Source organism: Nyctibius grandis, chromosome 4 (assembly GCF_013368605.1).
Source record: "Nyctibius grandis isolate bNycGra1 chromosome 4, bNycGra1.pri, whole genome shotgun sequence".
In the NCBI taxonomy this organism is placed as follows: Eukaryota; Metazoa; Chordata; class Aves; order Nyctibiiformes; family Nyctibiidae; genus Nyctibius; species Nyctibius grandis.
Genome location: NC_090661.1, coordinates 2315148 through 2334025, shown reverse-complemented (window position 1 = coordinate 2334025; position 18878 = coordinate 2315148). Strand labels below are relative to the sequence as shown.

At 46.6% G+C, this 18878-nt stretch overlaps 1 protein-coding gene across 1 annotated transcript in view; it reads right to left on the bottom strand.

Annotated features, from left to right (window-relative positions):
- Nucleotides 1-1020: 1020 nt before the first annotated feature.
- Nucleotides 1021-18878, bottom strand: part of ABTB2 (ankyrin repeat and BTB domain containing 2) — a 132404-nt gene continuing 114546 nt past the window's right edge. The window contains exons 5-17 of the mRNA XM_068398242.1: nucleotides 18205-18370; nucleotides 15269-15358; nucleotides 14700-14801; nucleotides 12332-12428; nucleotides 10640-10775; nucleotides 8850-9076; nucleotides 7864-8042; nucleotides 6939-7044; nucleotides 6729-6831; nucleotides 5977-6067; nucleotides 3663-3731; nucleotides 2707-2820; nucleotides 1021-1313 (exon numbers count right to left, since the gene is read on the bottom strand). Of these exons, the coding sequence (XP_068254343.1) occupies nucleotides 1116-1313; nucleotides 2707-2820; nucleotides 3663-3731; nucleotides 5977-6067; nucleotides 6729-6831; nucleotides 6939-7044; nucleotides 7864-8042; nucleotides 8850-9076; nucleotides 10640-10775; nucleotides 12332-12428; nucleotides 14700-14801; nucleotides 15269-15358; nucleotides 18205-18370 (1678 nt within the window). The 3' untranslated portion in view covers nucleotides 1021-1115. The remainder of the gene's footprint in view (nucleotides 1314-2706; nucleotides 2821-3662; nucleotides 3732-5976; nucleotides 6068-6728; nucleotides 6832-6938; nucleotides 7045-7863; nucleotides 8043-8849; nucleotides 9077-10639; nucleotides 10776-12331; nucleotides 12429-14699; nucleotides 14802-15268; nucleotides 15359-18204; nucleotides 18371-18878) is intronic.

The window sequence follows — 18878 nt, the reverse complement described above, 5'->3', positions numbered from 1 at the left end:
GCCCACCTCCAGGCACTGTGCCTGCTCCCTGCTGAGGTAGCGTAGCTGTGGAAACACCGTCATTTCACAGATGAGGCCGTGGAAACGGAGACCAGAGGTCAGAGCTTCTAATCCCAGCTAGCTCCAGAGAGAACAAACCATCAAGCTGTACGTTCCTCAGGGTCTTAGGGGGGCTTTTATTGCTATTTATGCTATTGGACAGGTTTTCAGCATAGTGCTAGCTGCTGCTACACCTGAGTCTTTTAGAAAGCGTCTTTTATGGTGTCAGGTCTCACAGATAATGGTCAGAAACAGGTTTTTAAAGTGAAAGTGATTGGGACTATCAAACCTGGATAGTGAAAGGGAAGGCAGGTTTTCTTTTCCCTCCTCAAAATGGATCCAGATTAACAACTAGCACAGTGAAACCGTATTAAAAAATACAAAAAAACCAATTCTTCCCTCCCTGCCCCAGCTCAGTTCTTCATATTAGCTTTGAAGAGTAATTTGAGAGTTAGTATTAGTTTCTACTCAGCTTTGAACATCTACAAAATCTCTCTCTCTCAAGGTGCAAACAGTTTGGGGGGAAATTTATGTCAGAATCTCTTGCCATGTACAGACACTGGTGTTTATTCCTACAGTGAAGCAGTTTGTGTGCACCAGCCTTTGTGTTCAGACAGACGACTCGTTGACTGGGCAGTTGTCCATAGGATTGGAAAACTCCTCCTGTGCAGCCTTTTTACAAGGAAAACATCTATGCCTATGAACTAGGTGGCCAGTATGGTGTGTAGACGGACACTTAGGACTACATACTAGGTGTTGGGGCTAGGTAAATCGCCTCACTTCTCTACAGCCCTGCGTTGTGCTTGGTTAAATGGCAGCGTTGATCTTCGGGTCTTCACTTGCATCCTCAGGTCTTGTTTGCGCTGTGACAGTGTTTCTGTGACAGTAGTAGCACAGAGAAGCCAGCTCCCCTCCCTCAGTGGGCCGAGGCACAGCACCCTGGCCGGGGTGGGGGGTATCGGTTGTAGGGGACTTTCAGCAAGATCCAGAAGGCAAACAGGAAAGCCGCGGCTTTGCCCGATGACGTGTCCCCGTGCAGCTTGAACCAGCGCTCCTGCCACTGCCGTGTTCCTGCTTCACACCCTGGAGGTGACGTACACGGAGTGCAGGCGGCCGGCCAGGGCTGTCTGCAAGTCCTGCAGAGGGTCCAGGCCTTGCACTTTGCTGTTCCTGCCATAGATGAGCTGTTTGAACGAGTCCTGTTCTAGAAGAGAGCTCATGTGTTTGAGGAAGAAGCCTTCACAAAAAGAGGCGAGTTCAGGTGCGTTGTGAATCTGCAGAAGAGAGGAAGATCAGTCAATCAGCCTTTTCTGTATGTCACAGACCTAAAGGACATCCCTGAGCTGCTTCTCATTTCTAAAGCTCTTCCCTTTAATGTTTTCTAAGACAGAAAATAATATAACAGTGGAAATTACTGAAGGTAGGACCAGTGCTGGCTGATAATGGCTGTTGGTGCTTTTTGCAGGCACAGGTGTGAGCAGGGAGGCAGTGAAGCTTTGGGTAATGCCTTGCCCTCAGGGCCTGCTGTTGGCAGAGCCACTGGCCTGCACTCCAGCCCCTTCCTCTTCAAGGAGCGGAGCAGCTGGCTGATGAAGTGGCCAAGATACCCGTTTAGCTGCGCAGGCGGGGAGTTCGTGTGCTGCAACATGAAACGCTGCGCTGCCAGATGGTGCGCGCGGCTCCTGGCAGTGAGAGCGTGGGTCAGAGGATGGGAGCCTAACGCCTGGATGTAGGAAAATAGGGATGTTACACTGCTAAAACACGTTAGGTGGATTTGGGGCTGGGATCTGGTGCTGTTTGCTTCAGAACCAGTGGGGAAAGCTCAGTACTAGAACAACAATGAAACTCGAGTTCTGTATTAAGAAGCACTGGGCACACCCCCCCCACCCCCCCCATTTCTGGGAACTTTGTGCAAATAGTAATTAATTTAAGGACAAGTACTGAAGGCCAGTAGGGAATGCTCCCTTCCCCCTCTCTCCCACTGTATACTGTGAAATTTTAGGTCCTGAAAGAAACCAGCCTGAGTTCCATGGAAAAAAAAAATGGCCCAGTGTGACAGTCAGGAAAAGGATCAGTGTGACACTACACACAAAGTAAACATGCACATCGTTATCAGCCTTTTACGTGTCTTTCTGCTTGTCTTTAAGGGATCTGACCCCGCAAACTTCCAGGAATGGCAAAGTATTTCTCTGATTTGATTGATAATGTGGGCTATTTGCTATAGAGGTGAACATCTGTGTCACACAACAGATTTATGCTAGTTCTGGAGCTGTTAAGAATATATATTAGCAGAAGGAGTGCTAGGAAGCGGTTTACTACTCAGTTGCTGTCCTATGATCAATTGCCCCTGCTGCTCTGAGGATCTGAATCTCTGAGGCTTTGCTGACGTTGCTGTATCAGCCTGCTAAGACCCCTCTCCCCTGCTCTGCAGGGATCTCGCATCAATTTCATACATGATTGCTTTAGACGAGAAAACATACTAGGACTGTGTAGGACTTTACAGCCTGGAACTTGAGTCCAACACCTCACTCGTGGTTGCGGTTGGGGTAAGTTACCAGCCTAGCAGGTGCCCACTCTGTGCCTGTTGTGTTTAGTTACCCACACGAGACTGCAGGAAGCACTGTGCTGTTTCATGGGGATCCTTAAAGGTGGCAGTTTGGCACGTACCTTTGCATATTTATAGATGTTAACAGAGTTCTCCATGCTGATCGTCTGGGCACAGAGGATTTCACAGTGTCTCTGGAGGCCATCCAGTTGAAACAGGCTGGCAGCCGACAACAGCTATGAGGAGAAGAGAGAAGCTATTTGAGATCATGAGCCCTGAAAGGCTTTTAGGGAAGGCAAACAGAACGGATGATTTCCTCTCTGAACACTCTCTGACCCCCTCTTTTAATGGCCGAGTCCTCATGAAAGAGCAGAAAGGCCACTTGATGCCTAGCTAAAGCGACAGAGAGATTCCCCCTCTTAGCAAAGTCTTGCTCCTCCTGCAGAAAGCGCATTTGTGCTGCCTTCTGGCACCATGATGTATGAGCTCTAGACTCCTCAGAGGCCCCTTTCCTCTCTTCAGAAAAAAAATAGTTGTGTGTAGTCGTTAGCTTCAAGCTTTAGTGTCACCAGACTACTTGTGACTGAGCAGCACCATTGTAAAAGGGCCTGTTAGTACTGGGGAAGCGCTCTCAGCCCAGTCTTTGCGGTGCCGTAGGCTGCTCTGCACAAGTTCAGCTTGAAATCGGTCATTTCTCTACCGACTCCAGCCCCTTGGGGGTGGTTGGCCTGCTGCAGGCACCAGAGCTGCTCCATCAGCTCACCTTGTCTGCTTGCTTCTCCCGAGGCAGAGAGGACATGGTGCAAAGGAGGCTTCCACCCAGCGCTGCCTACCAAGAGCACTGCGGTGATTTCCCTCCCTCCTGCTGCCCACCACCCCGCCTTGTATCTCATGGACATAATAAAACATAATTGGTAGTTTTTATTTCCAAACAAGAGTGTTTTGAAACGTTAAGCTCATTTTGAAGTGTTCAGTATAGTCCTGGACTGGAAGCTTGCTGTTAGCTCCTGGATTTTGCCTTTCAAGCCCTGTTTATGCCCCAGTGCACTTGGCAAGACTTAAAAGAAAACATTCTCACCTCTAAGATGTCAGTGGTGGGAATTTCCATAGATTCTGTTCCTCCATAGTATAAATACTGCATCAGCATCTGAAACGGGAAGAAGGCCAGGCATGAAGCTGTCACCACTGAGGTCACAAGAGGCTGTGAATGGCCGAGCTCCCCTTCCTGAGCAGCACGGGGTTTGCCGGCTCTCGCCTCCGTTTTTTTCTAGTGTTGCAAATCTGCTGCTTTCTAATACTCTTTTCTTCCCCGGGCTCTGAAAAGAGCCTTGTTGAGGATTTTAGGCTGAGGGTGACTGTGTCTCTAAGCAACACGGATGTCCTTGTAAAACGGTTCCTTGGATCCGGTTCTGTAAAGCCTTTCAGGCCGGTCACACGCAGAGCCGCCAGTGAGCTGGAGCTGCCACGCCAGGAGCATGTGTGTCTCGGGGACCTCCCAGCCACTTGCCTCCCCCGCTGTGCTTCTAATCAGCTTCCAGCCCCCCATCAGGGCCGGAGGAAAAGGCCTAATTGTTTGCAGGGAGAGCAAGAGGCAGCTTCTGCTCTTTGATCTGCATGTGCACACCCCCAGCCAACCCGCTGCTGTCTTATCTAGGGAACGACTAGAGTTGGTGGTGGAAAGAGAAGTCGTTCTGGTGTCCTGGGTGCTGTGGAAGGAGGGGTGGGGACTGCAGGCTGGGCTTACCTTTTCTAACTGCAGTGGTAACAAAACTAAGCTTCTACTTTTAAAATCGCCTTATTTGTGTAATGGAATTACAGGGGAGCAAAGCTGCTTTCCAGCAGAGCCCTGAGCAGAACATGGATCTCTGGTGGCTCCGCGTTCTCCAGGCACCATATCTGAGATTGCTGTAGAACGCCGTCATCTCCTTAACCCGTCTGATTTTATTTACCATCAAATTGTTTAATTCTGTGAAGTATTTCACTGCTTTAATTCTTTTTTGATTTGTTGCTCTCTCCAGTGAAGCAAAAGTTTATCTTTAGAAACCTTTAGATGTAAAAATGTTGCTAAGGAGGTTTGTTTCAATACACTCGGTTACATTTCCTTTCTTCTGTCACGGCCTGAGCTGCAAAATTTGATGTCATCCAACACAACACTTGTATGGCCCCTTTCAAGTAGAACAAAGATGTTCTTATGGTCAGCTTTGTTCCCTCTACATGAGGTGACAGCACTGCTGACCAACAGCTTTGTTGTTTGCTTATAGGAAAAGCCTCAACCCTGTCGTGAAACAGTTGTACAACCTGTTGTGCCCTTCGGATTGCCCTGTCCTGTACCACACTTCCAAATTTGAAATGCAGATCTAGAAACCTGGAATAACTGTCACATTTCACTGACTTCTTTTTTCCCTTGTGTGTGTAAGTAACCTACTTTCTCTCCACCATGAATGAACTTCCCTGAGGTCCATTAAATACAGAAATGTCATAAAAGCAAAGCGCAGTTCTCAATCCGGAGCCTTTCTTGAAAGGGACACCAAAGATAAGGAATTACTGGAGAGAGTCCAGCGAAGGGCTACAAAGATGATGAGAGGACTGGAGCATCTCTCTTATGAGGAGAGGCTGAGAGAGCTGGGTCTGTTCAGCCTGGAGAAGACTGAGAGGGGATCTGATCAACACTTACAAATACCTTAGGGGTGGGTGTCAAGAGGAGGGAGTCAGACTCTTCTCAGTGGTGCCCAGTGACAGGACAAGGGGCAACGGGCACAAGCTGAAACATGGGAAGTTCCATCTGAATATGAGGAGGAACTTCTTGACTTTGAGGGTGCCAGAGCCCTGACACAGGCTGCCCAGGGAGGGTGGGGAGTCTCCTTCTCTGGAGATATTCAAAACCCGCCTGGATGCGACCCTGTGCAACATGCTCTGGGTGAACCTGCTTTGGCAGGGGGTTGGACTAGATGATCTCCAGAGGTCCCTTCCAACCCTTAACCATTCTGTGATTTCTGATCATCTGATTTGAATTAATACAAAGCCTGGCAGTCCACCTGCTGTAAATAAGTTTACTTTTTGCTTAGCGCAGCATGAACATGGTGCCTTTAGAAGTATGAAATTGATGTCTTAAAAGTATAAAACTACTTTCAGTAGAAGACTGGTTTATCCTGCTTTATGGAGGAGTCAGCTCCCTAGTAGGAAAATAAGAATATAGGCTGGAGGTTTCTGTGTTAAGGTTCATCCTACATGAAAAGTTTGACACAGATCAGAATACTCCTAAAATACAGGTGTGTCCAAGTGAACTCCATCTCTACTTGTAAATTACCTGTGATATTAAGCCTTGGCCCTCTCAGCTTCTATGTATGTGAGAAGATGAAAGCTATAAAGAAGAGGTAGAGTAAGCTACATACCTTGAAAATATTGTATTTCATGTCACTGATTTCAACCATCTTGCTGCCATGGCTGTCGTGTTCTGTTTTATTGGTCATTAGCGTCTTAAACCTGAGAAAGGTTTTAAGAGGTTTTCTGTGTTAGTGCTTCACACCCTCATTACCTATTGACAAACAGCCTAAGCAAGGGGAGAATAAAGATCCTTCTTGTTTGCAAGTTGAAAATTGAAACATTTCTTTCCATTTATTGCAATTAGTTTAGAACTTCAGGGACAACTTAACCTGTGAATTGCTTGGGTCTGATCCAATCCCACCCTATAAGAGTTGCAAAACCCTGTTACCATGCCAGTAACAGAGAAAGAAACGAGTAACTGCCCAGAGTACCAGGTCAGGGGTGAAACTTCCAGGAAATCTGGAGCCTGTGTAGCTCTAGCTAGCAAACTAGAGGGGAAATGGCTGGAGATGTACACTCCAACTACTGCACGGGGTTTTAGGGTTAATTACTAGTTAGTTTATGTCAATATAGCTCTGGGAATCTCTAACACATACCAGGAGCAGCTAGAAAAACTCATCTTTACTCTCCTACTATTCTTAACATTAGCAAGAAAGATGTGGCTTGGAGCTGCACACCTGAATTATGGTCTGTGTCTGTATCCTTCCTTAGCAGCTGCCTTAGTGCAGTGGGTGACTGAGAGCTGGTCACACACAAAGGAGAGGCTAAAGGGCCAAACCCTCCTTTACCAATCTGTACTTAGCTGTGGAAAGCGACTCACCTGTTAGATGCAGTAACCAGCAGGACTTTGTGTGCATAAAATAGCTTTCCTTCTACTAAAAAAGTTACATCAGACATTTCTTTATTGTTTAGAAAGTGTGGATCTGTTAGGGTAAAGAAAAAAAAAGAGGGTGAATATTTTTTGAAACTCTGGATGCTTTAAAAAGAAAAAAAAATCACAAGAACTTCACTGTTCAGGTGAACATCTTACCTAGGCGAGCTGGCAGGGTCTTGCGGATTTCAGGAATGCTGGGTATGGGGCTGCTGCCGTAGCAGTGGGTGAAGATGGATGCAAGCTGCTGATTGATTGAATCATTCTGTAAGGAGGATGGGACAGGTATCATCCACCGGCACTTTGTATTGAGCAGGTTTCAAACGTGCTGTAACAGTTCACTTGAGGCTTATAGCAACTGTACTTTACAAGAATAACCTCCAAACAGAGGGACAAGAGCATGATCTGAACAAGTATGCCCTGACAGAATGCACTCAGCAACGGTCTATGGGCCAGCCTCTGTCAAGGAAAAGAGAGTCCATCAGCAAAAGCTCATCCTTCCACTTCCCTGGAAGAGGGAAGCCCACAAGCGCGTTCTCAGCAAGATTTGATTCACGGTATCAGCTCACTGTCAACACCAAGTGCTGGTGCCTAGTTTGCAGTTGGTTTTAGTTAGCCAGTTCTAATGGGAAGTGCAACAGCCTCTTGGAAGAGAATGTGGTAGAGACTGGGTGAACTTAGCTGCAAAAGGGGACAGCTAAACTATAGACCATGGATCAAATTCGTTCTAGACGTGCCTTGAAAAGTAAGGAAAGAGCAGTCACACGCACCCTTTAAATAAAACAATAAAATAGGAAAGTGTTGCTGAACAAAAGCATTGTTACATTCACATGGTTTCAAAAGCCAGTTGCTGAACAGGACTTTAACAGAATTCATTTCACTTCTGTTGACATTAATGCCTTTACTGTGAGGGCTGCTTTTGTGGGCTGTGCATGAATTCAGAGAAATGCTGTCAGAGCCCTTTTCATCCCATAATTCAGGAGGGGCTTGGCATAGGCATTCACTTGTTCTTGGTGTGCACCACCTTGTACAAGAGCAAAACCCAAACACTTGATTTTGATACTGTTACAAAACTAATCATTACTTTGCTGGTTTTGAGGATATCAAACATGAGCTGCAACCCTTCATTAACCAGTTCTTCATTATAGTCCTCTTCCTTAATGGTGACAAATTCCCGTAAGAGGGTCTGTACGACTGAGTAACGAGACTGGTAGAAGGTTGTCCGTAGTGACTCGATCCACACGTGGAGCTTCCAGGGGACTCCTGTAGCCACAGCAAAAAGGACAGTGAAAGATGATGAGTTGCTGAAGTACCTGGGAGTAGGTTGTCCTGCTGCTATCACTCACACTTAGCAGTGCTGAAGTAGATCTTCACATACATCCTAACAGCAGATACATTTTTGTCTTGATACTAAAGATGACTGAACTGGGTCACTGACAGATTAAGTGACTAAGTTACAACAGCAGAGGATTTGTACCAGAAGAACTTCTTCCAGGACCAGAAGCTGGAACTTTCAGCTGATTGTTAAGGCCCAGAGACTCCCCACTGTGTATTTAACTTCATGATTAGCCAGAACTTCAAAATAAATTTGAACTGAACTTGTAAGAATACCTAACCCTACACAGCCATGGTGGGAGGTCTTTTCTGCTGGTTACCTGTAACAGTCTTAGACACACAAGCTTCAAAGCTTCTCTTTCCTACCTTTACATCAAATATGTTCTTTTACCTTAAACCATTTAATCTCTGATTGTTATCTTTGGTTTTGAGACCAGCCTCTTTAACACTGAATTTTAGGTGTCAAGAGTATCTGATGAAAAGACATGCCCCTTGCTTCTGATACTTGGGAACAGAGGATCCAGCCAAAACTGAGGGACATCCCCGATCAGTGGGAATTTGAAAAACTTGAGAGGAGCCTTAAACACTGTTTTATTTAAATTAGACAGCCGGTTCCCATAAGCTTGGGATAGCTTTGCAGTTGGGGTTACAGATTCTTCTCCAAGTGAAAGGGCCAGAGGAAAAAGCTTTTCACGCCTTAAATGTGCACAATGCTTAAAACAGAAAACACCTTACCCAGGGCCCTGAGCTCCATGGTGATGTCCACGTAGCCGTGCTCAGCACTGTAATACATGGCCTCCTGCAGAGCCTTCATTCTGGTTTTACAGAGCCTGACTTGCCCCTCGCTGGAGCTGCCCTGGCTGGAGGTGTCACTCTCCACTCCCTCAGCTAAAATCTCCTCCAGCGAGAGGACATCTCCCTTCAGTTGCTGGGGCTGGGTCAGGAGCTTGCGCAGAACGTTCCTGCAGAGGAAGAAGAGATAGCGCTTATTAATAAATGAAATATCAACAATTCAGACAGGACTATGGTGATTTGGGTTTAGGGAGCTGGCTTCATGCTAGAAATCGATGTCCCAGGAGCAAGGGCAAAAGAACGGAATATGCTTCTATACCTTAGTGGTACCACTAAGGGTTAGGGCAAACTGGTTTTTATTGCAGTCTATACTTTGGCATAGAAGCACGCTTCCTTCTGCCAGCCCTGAGTGTGGTAACAGCTTAAGCTCTGAAGTAAGATTTACCAGAGAGTGTCTGTTAGAACCCTCGCTGTTTTACCCAGTGACCATCTTCAAGCACTGTTACGTGTTTTAGCCGGACTCGCTTCCTCTATCAGTAAACAGAAACCATAAAAAATGATAGTTCTGCATCGCTAAATCCAGGGAATTTCTTTGGTTTGGCATTTCACACAGCAGTTGCAAGAAAGAGGCTTTCTTGTTTGTGTCCAGCCGCTTCTGCAAGCTTGCATCATTGGTGTCCCTCCAGACAGCTGGAGCCATCTGCAGCAGCCAGGCCCTGTCCCAGCAAGTTCACCCGAGTCCTGGGCTGTGGCGCTGAATTGCCACTAGCTGGTGCTCTCTTTGCACCCACACTACTCAGGAGGACTGAAAAAATTCTTAATTTTGTGCTTCAGGATCACCCTGCCCTATGTGACCGGAGAAAAAGCCTTAAATCTCACAGTTTGCACGGTTAGATGGTGCAGAAGATTGTGGGAGGGGAACAGAACTGGGAACAGAGCAGTGTTTGTGGCGTTTTACACCGTAAATAACTGCATTAGGCTGTTCCATAGATGGGCCTCATTTGAGCTTGGGATCTTTTCCCTGGTGTATCCAGATGTGTGATGTACCTGGAGGTGCAGTTCTGGCACCACTGCAAAGCACAGCTGTGTTCAAGCAAGGTGGCTGCTCCTTAAGGTGCTGCTGGGAGGGCCAGCTGCAGTGCTGTAAGACCCTGTGGATGTGGCTCAGCCCATCTACATGGGCGCCTTTAGGGCTGTTTTAATTGGCTTGTTACGCTAACATTTTTTCTGGGAACAGAAGGATTTCTGGATGAGTTTGTAATTAATGTCTTATTTCTAAAGAACTAGCCTGAAAACGGGGTTGAAAAGCCCAGGCTGGCTTTTCAGCATTTTAATGACCGATCTCTTGGTCAGCCGTCCACAAACCAGCAATGCAGTCAACCAAATTCTGCCACAGATCATTTTTGCCACCTTAAGGTGAATAGATTCTGTCTCAGAACATGAACCATAACCTCATAACCTACCCATAGGTGGAACATAGTCTACTCACGTATGGCCTAGAACCAGCTCCCACTCACTCTTAGCGCTGCAGAGCTAGACCAGCAAGGGAGAGAATAAGTAAAAAAGCAAAGATCTTTCTGTTGTGTTTTGTGCTTTTGATTAAAATATAATCCCTTTCTTTTATCACCCAGGGATTTGGGTGTAAGCCATGTAATATAAAGTCACGAGGAACACTACAGTGGTAGCCTTAGGCAAAAAAAAAAACCCTGTTCTGAACACGAACGGAGCTTTACCTGTGCCCGTGTGCAGCTGAGTGACTGAAGCAATTCATATCTTCGTGAAGTGATGAAGACATACCATTGACTTCCAGCATACTCAGGAGCGGATCAGCACCCCTGCTTAGCAGTAAGCTCACCAACTCGTAGTTCCCTAGGAAAAAATGATAGAAACTTAACGATGATTCCACATCTAGTACCTCTTTGAAAGCATCTAACATAGGATTGGTAACAGACACTGCACCAGCAACTGGAGAAGAGGAGGCTCAGAGGTGACCTTAGTGCAGTCTACAACTACCTGAAGGGAGGTTGTAGCGGAGTGGGAGTCGGTCTCTTCTCCCAGACAACTAGTGATAGGACAAGAGGACACAGCCTCAAGCTTGGCCAGGGGAGGTTCAGGTTGGACATTAGGAAGCATTTCTTCTCAGCAAGGGTCATTAGCCATTGGAAGGGGCTGCCCAGGGAGGTGGTGGAGTCCCCATCTCTGGAGGGGTTTAAGAAAAGCCTGGACATGGCACTCAGTGCCATGGTCTAGTTGCCATGGTGGTGTCAGGGCAATGGTTGGACTCGATGATCCCAGAGGGCTCTTCCAACCTGATTGATTCTGTGATTCTATGAATTCTACGAACTCTGATGCTACCAACTATGGCTTTCAGAGCATCCTGCAAGCATGCATTAGGCTTCGTAACATCTCAGAGCGAGAAACTGAGTCACACAGCACTTAAATTACCTAATAGTGCACAACTAGCTAGAGGCAGAATGAAAAGAAAACTAAACTGGTCTGGCACTCAGTGCACACCAGCAGAGATGTGTGCAACCAGTTTAACTAGGCTCAGCCTTGGCTGTTCAGCTGTGGTTAACAGAGGCGGCCAGACGGGAGCTGCTCTGTGCTGCGCTTAGTAGTTAGTAGTAGTGAGCAGTGGCAAGAGACCCAGCACAACGAGTATCTGTCATGGGGAGGAGGCCTTTTCTTAATCCCTTCAAATAAAGCCTGGTGCAGAGCAAGCCAGAGACTCTTCTTCATAAACGCACAAAAATGAAGCAGAAAGATATGAAGGAAAAATAAAAACAGTTAGAGGTGAGAAGTGTTGAAAAACTACAGGTACTTCTAGGCTAGCCCAGACTTGTTCACAGAATGCCAAGCTCTTCTCGTGACAGTTAGGTAGAAGAAATGCAGAATTTTACTTGTATTTAATAAATTAATAAAACAAATTTCTTTATATAGCAGTTATTTTTCCCCAGGCTGAATTTAAACTTGTTAATTTTTGCATCTGGAAGTTATTCAGGTCCAAGACATGCCTAGACTAGACAGTAGCTGGTTTATGTTTCTTGACAGTGCCCTGTGCAAAGGAGCTGTTTCAGTCAGCTTTACTCTGGAGGCCGCTGGCAGGAGGTAAGTGTTGGGACTAGTTGCAAAAGCAGACACTCATTTAGTGCCCATCAAGCTCTTGCCACATGACGACAGCCGTTAGTCGCTGCCAACCCTGACACGGTCCTACTGGTGTTTTAGAAACGAAGAAAATGCTTGACATTTTCATAGCCAGCTCCCTGTGCTGCTCCTTTGATGTCGTTACTGTACCCACGGTACCTCAGTGATGCAGCACAAAGTGACTCCTGACGTGTTTTACAGACCCCAGACCCACGTGTGAATTGGCTGTGGGTATTCGGTGGTGGCAAGAGCGGAGCGTGCTGAGGCCGCAGCGAGCTTACCTGCTGCTGAAGCCAGCTGCAGCGGAGTCTCAGCGTAGTTGTCTTCTCCACTGTTAACGGCAGAGCCCTCAACGTGGGCACCAGCATCCAAGAGCAGCTGCAACAGACACATGAAAGACAAGGAGTTGAGAAAAGAGCAATTCAGACAAAACAAGAGGCTGTGTGCTAGAAAGGGAAACCCGGGGATTCTTAGTGAAGTGTGTGTGCACACAAAGGGACCAGCTCAAAGGCTGAAGCAAAATCACAGAATCACAGTATCAGCCAGGTTGGAAGAGCCCTCTGGGATCATCGAGTCCAACCACTGCCCTGACACCACCATGGCAACTAGACCAGGGCACTAAGTGCCATGGCCAGGCTTTTCTTAAACCCCTCCAGAGATGGTGACTTCACCACCTCCCTGGGCAGCCCCTTCCAATGGCTAATGACCCTTGCTGAGAAGAAATGCTTCCTAATGTCCAACCTGACCCTCCCCTGGCCAAGCTTGAGGCTGTGTCCTCTTGTCCTATCGCTGGTTGCCCGGGAGAAGAGGCTGACTCCCACTGCACTACAACCTCCCTTCAGGTAGTTATATATAAATAGATATATAAAAATATCTATTACAAGGCAAATTTCTCTTGTGTTTCTTCACTCAGCCTAGGGCTAAAGTCACCACATGAATGTCAGTTTAGAGTTTTCTTATTTTCCTTTGCTTTACTGTGCTTTCAATAGCAAGTTTATGCTGGAAAGGTGCTCAGCCGACAGCTCACAGAACACCACCTACTTGCCTTTTTTTTTTTTAAATCATCTCCTTTATGAGCATGGCTTTGCAATTGTAATTCCCCAGCTCCAAAGAGCTCTGCCATCAGAGCTTCTCTGCAGCACACGAAGTCCATCTCTCTTAGTTTCATGCTGTGCTCAGGAAGCAGAGTTCCTCCAGGGAATTAGCCCCGGGGCCAAACATCCCTCTTGGTCTCTCACACCCCTCTGCAGCTGCATGAGTTGCCACACACAGAACCTGCTTTCATTGAACTCACCAAGCTGCTCCCAAGGGAAACTACCCCCCTCCCAGATGAAGGGGAGAAGGTTACAAGATGATGGGGACTTTTTATGGCCAGGTAGGGCTGGCAGACAGCATCGGGGCACCCAGAGCACTGCTTGCAGCTGCAGAGCCTGGGTGCTCCCCCGTGGGAGGAGAAGCTCTGCCTGTGTGTGCATCACCAGTCACAGGCACATTTTTATTATAAAATTTGTTGCAGAGCACGACTGCTGGTTTCTCTCGAGATGCTGGCTATTCCATGCAAGTATGGCATGGGAGACCTTAACTGGGGGGCAATTTTATACACCCATTTCAGCAAAAGCTGACATCTGCTTTTTTAGTAATAGTTGCCAAAATAAAACACAAAATAAGTGATCTTTAGAAGTTTTATCCAAAATAAAAGAAACAAACATCGTGGGCAATGCAGTCCGATGGGAGCTTTGATACACTTGGCTACATCTCCTGGGAGAACCATGCTCTTATCTCCCGTGTAAATTAAGGCTGTCCAACCTTTCTAACCCCCAAGGCTGCCCTGGCAATTTCCCAGGTGGAATCTAATCTTTGTAATTATTTACAAATGTACACAAATAAAAAATGAGTGTGTGCAGCCTCCATTTGCTTACATCTTTTTTTATTTTTATTTTTTTTTCCCTTTGAGCCAAAGGTAAATTAAATTCACCAGCAATTGACTATCTGCTGTGATCAGTTTTGAATTCCTCTTGAAGTTCAGGTGGGATTTCCAGGACTCCATCCCACTCCGCTGCCCCCTGCGTTAATTCCCCAGAAAAGGGAGTGGGGAGGATGCGAGAGGCTCAACTCCCACCACAGCTTAAATCTTATTCAGGCAATTCTGAAGGATTACAAAGGAAGTTACAAATGATTTGCTGCCATTAGAGCAGAAATCAGCATACACTTGATTTTTGTACATGTACATGTATAAACCAATTAACATCTAATGTCAGAAAGTATCCTGATCAAGTAGTCTACCTGTAACCACTCCACGTGAAGCACTCATTTATCTAATACCAAAGAAATGACTGTGCAGCGTGGTTCTGGAAGGGGTAAGCCTTGGACCAATACTGAAACCAAAGAAAAATAAGGAAACATGCTGTGTTTTGTCATCAAGGCCTTGCTAGGAATTATGTCATCAATTCACAGCTCCCCAGGAAAAGCCCTGTTTGCATTCTCCTCATTTTCAAAACATGCAATTTTTCACTGGTTTTTAGAAGGCTTCCACCAACCTGCACACGGAGCCCGTGACGGACCCGTGCTCAGGACGCCTGACAGCGAGGGTGCTTCAGTCCCCCCGTGTCTCCCGTAAAGATTCCTGAGCGGGGGATTTCCTCTGCTTACCTGAACCACCGAGATGTGCCCATGTAACACAGCAAAGGTGAGAGCAGTCCAGTGCCGGCTGTCGGGATGGACTGAAGGGTATCGTGGCGAGGTGCTGGGAACCTGGGAGAAAGGAACCAGGCAGTTACAAACCGTTGCACTCTGTCTGCCACGATCTTTAGACTTGTCATAACTGGCTTTTTCCTTTGAAAGCGACAGCCCCGGGGAATGGGAACTTACGCCATGTAGAGAACACTGCCAGCACTGCTCACTCTGCCCAGTCCCCTGGGCCCTCTTAATGGGCTCACTGGTTTCTCCTAGTGGCAGCTCTTTCAGGGGGGAAGGCCCCTTTACCCCCGCCGTGCCTATTAGACTTGCCAATGCCAATCATAATTGGAGCCACTGAGTGCTCCAAGAGGTTTGGAAAGTTTTCTTCCCCCTCCCAAATCCCTGAAGCAGTGATTTCTGAAAGAAGTGGCATGTTCAGAAGCTTCCAGAAATGAAGCCTTCAGTTGCTGGGAGAGATTTCATAACTGGTCTTGTTAGTTTACAGATGAATAACTATGGGGAGAGGGTCCTCTGTTACTCACTGGTATATCTAAATTTGCTCCAGCATCTATAAGCATTTGGACCATGGCTTCATCTCCAGCAGCACAGGCGTACATTAATGGGGTCATACCCTTCAGGAAGAAGAAAAAAAATGGTTATTTTTCTATATCTATCAACAGTGAAACTGTCACAGACACAGTGAGTTTGAATCTTAACGTACAGAAGAGCGTGTGTGTAGGGACAGCGTACATTTATGTTCAAACCACTTTGGTTTCTCTGCAGAGTGGGCACAAAGCACCAGTATTGGAAAGTGGTGTGGACAAAACAGGGGCCAAGACTGCAAGAATACAAAAGGGAACACTGAAAACCCCAGCCCTGTATTGTCCACAATTCTCGAGCTTTCTCAAGGCTGCCAAAAAAGAAATACATTTCTTGGATCATTTGTAGCCAGATGAACCGAAAGCAGAAAACAACACAAAAATACACAAGATTAATTTATTTGGCAACTTATCCCCATTGCTAAAATCCTATTTGCCACAATATTTCAGCATTTCAATCCCACAAATCTCTCTCTCTCTACTTAACCAGCAAACCATGACAGCCCAGCGATGAATTATGAGAGAATGAGCCTTACTTACGGAGTTCATTCCAGAAGTAGCCAAGGACAGAAAGGAAATGGCCTAGTAAAATCCCTTCCTGCTCATATCCTACAGCTTTCCCCCCTCCTTAATTACTGTGAGCGTTTGAATTTTCCACAGGCAGCATCTCGGCTGCTCGTTGTGTAGTAACACAGCTTCATCTTGAGATATCATAAAACAGAATTACATCTCACACAGAAGTCCTGATCTTGTATCTGCAAAGGCATCTTCTCAAAACAGCCACAGTTCTGAGCTGCCTGCACTGGAGGCAGCTACACACATTTGCAAAGACATTTCAGGGGCAGGGGAGGATGGGTGGGTCTGCAGACACAAGCCCATAATTACTGCTCCAGTCAGGGTTCTGAAACTACAGGTTTGTACAGAGTTACCTTACCTTTCCTTTGTCTTTTTTTTTAATTTTTAATATTAGTTTTGCATTCCCTGCTTGTTCCTCAGTACGCATCGGGACAAAGAGATTGTTTTCCTAAACACCTCACCTCCTGTGAAACCAGAGTGCTGCTTGGTCTCTGCTAGAAGTGAAGACAGGGTCCTGCTCCAAACTCAAGCTTCCTAATATCTGTTCTGAGTTCTCTCCCTGTCTCTCTAGAAATATCCCCATACACGTACATATGGAAGTGACTCTGAACACACTCCTCAACATTGGGCACGCTCAGGTTCTAGGAGTGGTCAAAATCTGAACCTGGATCTAAAGCCTGTATGTTAAATTAGTCCAAGAGTTCTGTGTATTGTAGGATTCGCAACAAAACTTTTGCTGTGCGTGCCAGGTGAGAGATGGTCACAGAATCAATGAGGTTGGAAGAGCCCTCTGGGCTCATCGAGTCCAACCATTGCCCTGACACCACCATGGCAACTAGACCAGGGCACTAAGTGCCATGTCCAGGCTTTTCTTAAACCCCTCCAGAGATGGTGACTCCACCACCTCCCTGGGCAGCCCCTTCCAATGGCTAATGACCCTTGCTGAGAAGAAATGCTTCCTGATGTCCAACCTGAACCTCCCCTCGCCAAGCTTGAGGCTGTGTCCTCTTGTCCTATCGCTGGTTGCCTGGGAGAAGAGGCCGACTCCCACTTCACTACAACCTCCCTTCAGGTAGTTGTAGACTGCACTAAGGTCACCTCTGAGCCTCCTCTTCTCCAGGCTAAACACTCCCAGCTCCCTCAGCCATTCCTCATAGGTCAGACCCTCCAGACCCTTCACCAGCTTGGTCGCCCTCCTCTGCATTCGCTCCAACACCTCAACATCTTTCTTGAAGTGCAGGGCCCAGAACTGGACACAGGATTCAAGGTGCGGCCTCATCAGTGCCGATACAGAGGTCACACCTGTTTGCGATGCCTCGGAGGTGCCTGCTACTGTGCAGTGTGTTAAGACTCATCATGACCAAAAGAAATTTGACCAAGCTCCTTGTACTGGCTATATAAATAAGGCAACTACATACCTAGATGTAAGCTTGTGCAGGAGTAGTTTCTGCTCATATTTGTGTACAAATTTACACTTCCTTTAAAATTGCAGGATGGTGGAAAGTACCATGGAAGATGTGCCAGTGTCAGACAGCTCGTTCTCATTGCTGTGACAGCTATTATGAGTGTTTATTTGGGAGAGGTGTTTTTATTTTCTTTAATAAAAAGCTAACTCAGTGCATTGAATGATGCCCCAGAGAACAGACTGCTGTTACTTGATGGGACTGACAGCACAAGCAGAAGCAGCTAAAGACTCCCCAGACTTTGAAATCCCTATGGCTCAATGTAGCTGAGCAGGGAACAGGTAAAAATGGAAAAATAGATACATCAGCATGATGGACTTTCAAACAAATACCGACTGAGAGCGACGCCACTGGGGTTCCCAGCGCTGCTTCTGATATGCCAGACTGTTCTGAGAACATATAACTCGCTTCACGCCTGAAAGCCATCAGACAGTAACACCTCTTGGTCACTCATCACTGACCCAGATTGCATTCGGGCTGTTGAACCAGAAGAGAGTGTCACTGGCAAAACCCACTCTGTTTTGACATTGTTGTAGCAGTAAGACAACACCAGACTTTCCATTTGCAGCCAGCACATTAACCTGTCTTCTGTCAGTGTCATCCAAGGACCAGCCCTACATTCCAGCTGATAAAGAAACAATTCACTCCAGGCTTTGACTGGCTTTTTGGGGGGATTATTTTTTTGGTTTTTTTTAAGGGATACATTTTCAGACCAAAACACAAGCTAGAATTAGAAAAGCCTTGGAGAGGCAACTAACACAACCTTGTGTATTGATTTCCCACATGGAAAGGAGCACACGATTTGTTCATACATGGATTTGTGTGTGTGTGGTTGCATACCTGATCATCCATGGTGTTAACCCCGTCAGGTCCCAGTGCGTCGATTGCTTGGTTGATCAGATCTGTCCTTCCACAGTTTAGCATTCGGAAACCCAGATCCTGCTGAAATTTTTCAGTAGCAGCCTTAGCATCCAGTCTCCGGAAGGAACTAAAGCAGCATTCAGGTCTGTGAAGAATAAAATAAATGCTGAGGTTTTCTTTTTTTTTTTTAGCCCTGTCTCCTAAGAAATCAGGCTCATGAATTTTCATTCTTTTACCTATCATATACCTTCCCCACTGCATAATCATTTCTGAAAAATCTTGCTAACCTCACTCATACTGGACATAGAAGTTCTAGTTCTTACAGCAAAGGCAGTAAGTTCACGTCAACACTGCAAAAAAAAAATTAAAAAGGTGTCTAAGTAGAGAAACCTTGTCGGTGCCTTCGAGGGAAAGGCAGGAAGAAATCCTTATTCCTTGCCAGGAGCGATAGTTTCCAGCCAGCCCCTCACTACAAGGGTAGCTCTGGACCAGGCACCACTTCTGCTGCGTCTTACCCAGCAAAACGGGAAGAGGTGCCAGAATATGCCTGTAACGGGCACCGAGCTCTGGGGCTCCTGCAGCAGCGAGGTTATTGTGGTGGGACCAGTGCCACAGGCTGCAAACCTGCAGCAACCCGGTTTCGTTAGTTCTGC